Raw genomic sequence first — 6,000 nt, 5'->3', positions numbered from 1 at the left:
GAAGTCGAAACGAGGAGGGAAACGCTAGGGACGGCGTTCCCCCTCACATGCTGCCGGAAGTGGGGGGTGCCTAGCGAGCCATTGGGCGACTTGGCAGCACTACGGCGCCGAGAACTGGATAGTAGACGTCCTTCGGGAGGGATATCTACTACCCTTCGAGTCTCGGCCCCCCTCATCTCCAAACCGGTCCATCTACAGACCTATGTCCGGGGATCAACAAAGGACAACGCTCTTCGACAGGAGATCAAGACCATGCTGGCGAAACGAGCTGTAGAAATCGTGGAGGACCAGTCACCGGGCTTTTACAGCCGCCTCTTCCTAGTGGAGAAGGCATCGGGGGGTGGTGGCGTCCGGTGATAGACCTTCTCAACCCTCCCTTGAACCGCTTCGTTCGCACGACGCGGTTCACGATGGAGTCGGCACGCTCAGTGCTCGACTCGATCAGGGGGAACGATTTCATGCTTTCAGTGGACCTGAAGGACGCGTATTTTCAAATACCCATCCATCAGTCCTCCAGAAAGTACCTCCGCTTCATCTTCGACGGGACGGTGTACCAATTCAGGGCACTTTGTTTCGGTCTCTCAAACCGCCCCACAGGTGTTCACGCGAGTGTTCACTCTGGTGTCGGCTTGGGCCCATTCGAACGGGATACGTCTTCTGAGGTAATCTCGACGATTGGCTAGTCCTGGCGAGCTCCGCTCGCAGTTGCTACAGGACAGAGATCGGCTCCTCAAGATTGTCGCGATCTGGGATCGTGATAAACTACGAGAAGTCCGACCTCGAACCCAAGCAGAAGATGAAGTACCTGGGTATGCTGATAGACACGGTAGCAGGCAAGTCTTTCCCGCAGACTTGCGTATCAGCAAATTCAGGGAGGCAGCCGGCCGGTTCCTGTCTCGGCAGGAACAGGCAGCACAGCAATGGCAAGTCGTGATCGGCCATCTGTCGTCACTCGAGAAGTTAGTCCCTCACGGGCGTCTTCACCTGCAGGTCTCTCCAGTGGAGACTAAGGGAGAGATGGTCTCAGGCCAAGGATCCTCCTTACTTTCCCGTGGCTATCACGGACAAGGTGAGGCAGGACCTAGCCTGGTGGCTCGACGACAAGAACCTCTTAAGAGGAGTGCCCATACGCACTCCCCCCCCGGAGATGCTTCTGTTCTCAGACGCATCGACCGAGGGGATGGGGCGCACACCTGGAGGAGTTGCTGGCTGCGAGGTTGTGTGGGACCATCACGAGAAGCACCTTCACATCAATGTCCTGGAAACTCAAGGCGGCGTTCAACGCTCTCCAAGAGTTTCAGGACCGCTTGGTGGGACACTCAGTGGTGTTGATGTGCGACAACACCACAGTAGTGGCATATGTCAACAAGCAGGGGGGGCTAGTGTCTCTTCCGCTCCATCAGTTGACGGTGCAGGTGCACGAGTGGGCCACGGCTCACTCGATAGAGCTGTCAGCACGCTACATTCCAGGCAAGAGGAATGTAGTAGCAGACAAGCTCAGCCGTCGGGATCAGGTGATAGGGACCGATGTGGTCTCTACACCAAGACGTGGCGGAAAGGCTCTTCAATGTGGGGGCGACCGACCGGTAGTAGACCTGTTCGCCACCCGGCACAACAGAAAACTTCAGGTTTTCTTTTCAGCTGTGCCGGACCCATGGGCAGCTGCAGAGGACGCTCTCCAACACCCCTGGGTCAACCTCTTCGCGTACGCCTTTCCTCCCTTCTGTCTGATTCGGAAAGTGATCAGTCGAGCGCTGGTCACTCCCAATCTCAGAATGATCCTGGTGGCTCCCAAAACGGCCACAAGCCGTTTGGTATCCGGACCTGCTGGCTCTTCTTGCGGATGCACCGAGAGAGCTACCCACTTGGCACAACCTTCTAGCCCAGCCACACGTAGAACGGTACCACCAAGCAGTCCAGTCCCTTCAACTTCACGGCTGGCTGTTATCCACCATCTCTTGCGAACGAGAGGCTTTCTCGTAGCGCAGCAACAGAGATGGCTGGACACGTCAGACAGTCCTCCTGCAGCTGTGTACCAGGGAAGTGGGCCCGTCTTCTGTGGTTGGTGTCGTAGACAGGGTTCTGTCTCCTCTCAGAGCCACTCTTCAGCAGGTAGCGGATTTCCTCGTGTTTCTTCGCCGAGAGAAGCTCCTCTCAGTACCCACAGTTAAGGGATATAGAGCCGCCCTGGCTCTCGTCCTAAAAACTGAGGGGACTGGACATCTCGAATTCGTTCGAGATATCCTTGCTAATGAGAGCTTCGAAAGGTCTTGCCCACCCAGGGAACTCAGGCCCCCTGCGTGGGATGTGACTCTCGTCCTTAGGAGTTTGACTCGAAGACCCTTCGAGCCACTCCGAGAGTCGTCAGACAGGGATCTGACCCTCAAGACCCTCTTCTTTGCTGGCCCTGGCATCGGCGAAGAGAGTAGGGGAACTACATGGCCTTTCTTATGATGTTAAACATACCAGAGGCTGGGGATCTGTGACGCTCGATTTCGTCCCGAACTTCGTAGCTAAGACTCAGAATCCGTCGATCCCTGACGACAGGTTCGAGTCTTTCACGATCCCCTCCCTCCTGGACTTCACCGATAACGATGCGGATGAGATGCTGCTTTGTCCTGTGAGGGCGCTACGGCGCTATCTGAAGAGAACTCGACATCTCAGGCCTGAGTGTCGACGCCTCTTCGTTAGCAACTGGGGTTTACCAAGAAAGAAGTCTCCAAGAACACGCTTTCTTTCTGGCTGCGTGAGGTGATCAGGAGAGCGTACGAAGCTGATGGTAGCGACGACATCCGTACGCTCCGACCGAGAGCCCACGAAGTCAGAGGTATCGGACCCTCCTTAGCGTTCCGTAAGAACTTCTCCGTGGCGCAGGTCCTGAAGGCAGGTGTCTGGGCCAACCAGACCACCTTCACGTCCTTCTACCTTCGGGATATTGCCCACAAGTCCTTGGTTGGGATACTTTTTCCTTGGGACCTGTGGTGGCTGCTCAACACGTTGTGTAAGCTTACTCAGCACCCGAGCAGGCAGAACAGCATCGATTCCTGGTATGACTGGGAGAATGAATGCGTGAATGAGAGAGTGACTGGCTTCTCTTCACCATCTTTTTCTACCTCTACCTGTGGGCAGAGGGATACGGTCGTTACCTTGCTGGAAGGGAGTCAGATGCAGGTAAGCTATTCAACAGAGCTCCATCCTACCTCTTTAACTAGAGATAGGAGTGTATATCCACCACTTTCTCCAACAAGGGGGAGAAAGTGGATGCCGACATGAGACAAACCCATTACTTTACATTTGCTCATGTAAGGAAAAAGTTCTTACAATGCTGGTACAAAGAGATACGCTTGCCTCTCTCTTAGTACTCGGCCCAGAGGTCTGACCATTGATCCTGCGGTGCACACCCCGATCAATCGGACAGAGGCTTGGATCCCTCCCTCGCTCTTACGACCAGGGAGGCATTCCAGGATGGACGAACACCAGTCTGTTCATCAAAAGACTCGGATTCCTCCCACCAAGAAGTGAGTCTTTCCTATTGTTAAAGGACCGAGGGTTTGTATTACGTATCGGAACAAATGACAATTTGTCGAAAATTTGCATTTTTCCTAACTATACAAACCTGAGGTCCTTTACTATAGTCCCTCCTCATGCCACCCCTCACTCTGCGTATTTTGCCATGGGCCAAAAGCAAAAGTGATTTGTTTACCTCCCAGTCGCGCGGCGCGCGACGATCGGACAAGCAGTTAACTACCGTTCTCCCCTTGTTCGAAGCTTACGACCGTTCCAGCTGCCGCTAGCTACTTCCTATTGTTAAAGGACCTCAGGTTTGTATAGTTAGGAAAAATGCAATTTTCGACAAATTGTCATGTTAATCCCAGGAAAATGATTTATTGAAGGCTGTTTAGTGTATTTTCTGGCCTATATAACCTATAGGTTTACTATATATCTTATAAATGGATAAAAGTGATGTCGAGATACCTAGGTATGATGTGGTCTATTTCCCGTGTTAATTAGGAGCATAATGGAGTTAGATTTACCCCCCCCCCCCCCCCCCCCCCCCCCCCCCCCCCCCCCCCCCCCATGCTTCTAATTAGTTATATGGGAAATAGATTATCATACCCAACTCGATATCATTTACTACTTTTATCCATTTATACGATACAAGTTACCTAGTAGGTCTTCTATGGTGATGTAATTAAATTAAATAGCCTTCAATAAATAGTTATCGCCAGGATTAACATTAGTTTAACCCTGCCATGCTTCTAATTACAATACAGGAAATAGACTATCATAACTAACTCGATATCATTTACTAATTTTATCCAGTTGTAGGATATATAGTAGGCCTATAGGCTATATAAGAACAAAAATACACTAAATAGCCTCAATAAATAATTTTCAGAGGGATTAACATTAATTTAACCCCACCATACTTCTACTTAATACAGGAAATAGACCACATCATAGGTTTCTCGATATCACTTTTATCCATTTAGCTAAGCCTATGGGATATATATTAAACATATACGTTATATAGGCAAGAAAATACACTAGATAGCCTTCAATAAATAATTTTCACCAAGATTAACATTAAATTTAACTCCATTATGCTCCTAATTAGGTACAATACGGGATAGATAGCTACCTAGGTATCTTGATGTCACTATCATCCATTTGTAGGGTACTTATAGATCTACCAAGGTAATTGATAGACCTATCAAGATAGGTATGGTAGTTTAGGCTTGTGGGTAGTAGCATATTTAGGCAGGGCTATGTTCGGTTTTTAGCGTAGACTTAGCCTAGGCCTATTTTAATAGTTGGCTAGAATGTGGTTATAATTTTTATCAAATCAAAGGTAGGCACCTAATGGCTAGTCTGAATTATCATACGGTAGTTGCCTAACCTCAAAGGCTAACTTCAGCCCCTCCCCTCCCATTTGTAGAGGCTCTCATAATTGTTATAGGCCTATGGATAAGAATTCAGAAACAATTGGTTTGTATGAAAAATGTCAAAAAAAAAGTAAAATACTAAAATGCAAGTAATATTGGACTTGTCAGAAAAATACTGTGATTCTATTGAAAACCTCAGCACATATATATTCAGGCCTAGCCTATTGATTAATACAGCTTTTTGACTAAACAATATAGAGAAAGGTGTATTTTTTTTACTGAACAATATAGAGAAAGGTGTAGTACAGTGTTCTTTTAGAGGATGTGCTGCCGTGATATTTTACATTGAGTGCCAAATTGGTTTAAAAAAAAAAAAAAAAATTAAGATTTTCATGAAACTCGGGTGGGTTGTTTATTTTTTAAATAGTTTTTAGCTTTTTTGTATTTTCAGTGAATAGGAGTATGGGTGCATGAGCACCACAAAACTTTGTTTTGTTATATCTGCTTGTGTAAGTGTATTTTACTGATTTTTATTCTTTTAAATTATTCATTCAACATAACATTCCCAGCATTAAGATTTATGACAGTGCTGAATGACCTTCCATTCCCAACACAGCTTTATGCCCCAAGTACCTTATTTATTCATTACCTCATTTGCATAATTTTCATTACTGAATTACTCATTTCAGATAAAAATTCTGTTACATCGATAAAATGCGGTGCCATTACGAGGTCCTGGGCGTTAAACAAAATGCCACTAATGAAGAACTCAAGAAGGCCTATCGGAAGATGGCCTTACAATGGCATCCAGGTGAGAAGTTACACTGTTTGGTATCCTACTTTTAAATGTAATTTGTTTCAACAGAAATGGAAGCCATTACCTTTTACAAAGGAGCATTCCGGTGTGAGCTGGACGTGGTAGTTTAAGCTGATGGTAATTTTTGTGTGTGTTTGTGTGTGTGTGTGTGTGTGTGTGAGGTGTATGGGGATGGGGCACACTCACCTTCCTTAAGGCAACACATTTTCTTTAGTGGTTTAGTGGTTAGGATATGTGTGGGTGTGTGCCCTTTACTTGACTGTAGTTGCAGCTACTGTTGCTGTATCGAGTATACTG

The 6,000-nt window shown here is 47.5% G+C and overlaps 1 protein-coding gene across 1 annotated transcript in view; it reads left to right on the top strand.

The window, feature by feature from the left end:
- The first annotated feature begins 5,550 nt into the window (after positions 1–5,550).
- The window catches only part of LOC135209672 (dnaJ homolog subfamily C member 21-like), a 30,779-nt gene continuing 30,329 nt past the window's right edge, over positions 5,551–6,000 (top strand). The window contains exon 1 of the mRNA XM_064242407.1: positions 5,551–5,697. Coding sequence (XP_064098477.1) covers positions 5,601–5,697 — 97 coding nt within the window. The 5' untranslated portion in view covers positions 5,551–5,600. The remainder of the gene's footprint in view (positions 5,698–6,000) is intronic.

The sequence above is a fragment of the Macrobrachium nipponense genome, chromosome 38 (genome assembly GCF_015104395.2).
Source record: "Macrobrachium nipponense isolate FS-2020 chromosome 38, ASM1510439v2, whole genome shotgun sequence".
NCBI lineage: Eukaryota > Metazoa > Arthropoda > Malacostraca > Decapoda > Palaemonidae > Macrobrachium > Macrobrachium nipponense.
The sequence above is the reverse complement of the archived record's forward strand: the minus strand, read 5'-3'. Positions and strand labels throughout refer to the sequence as shown.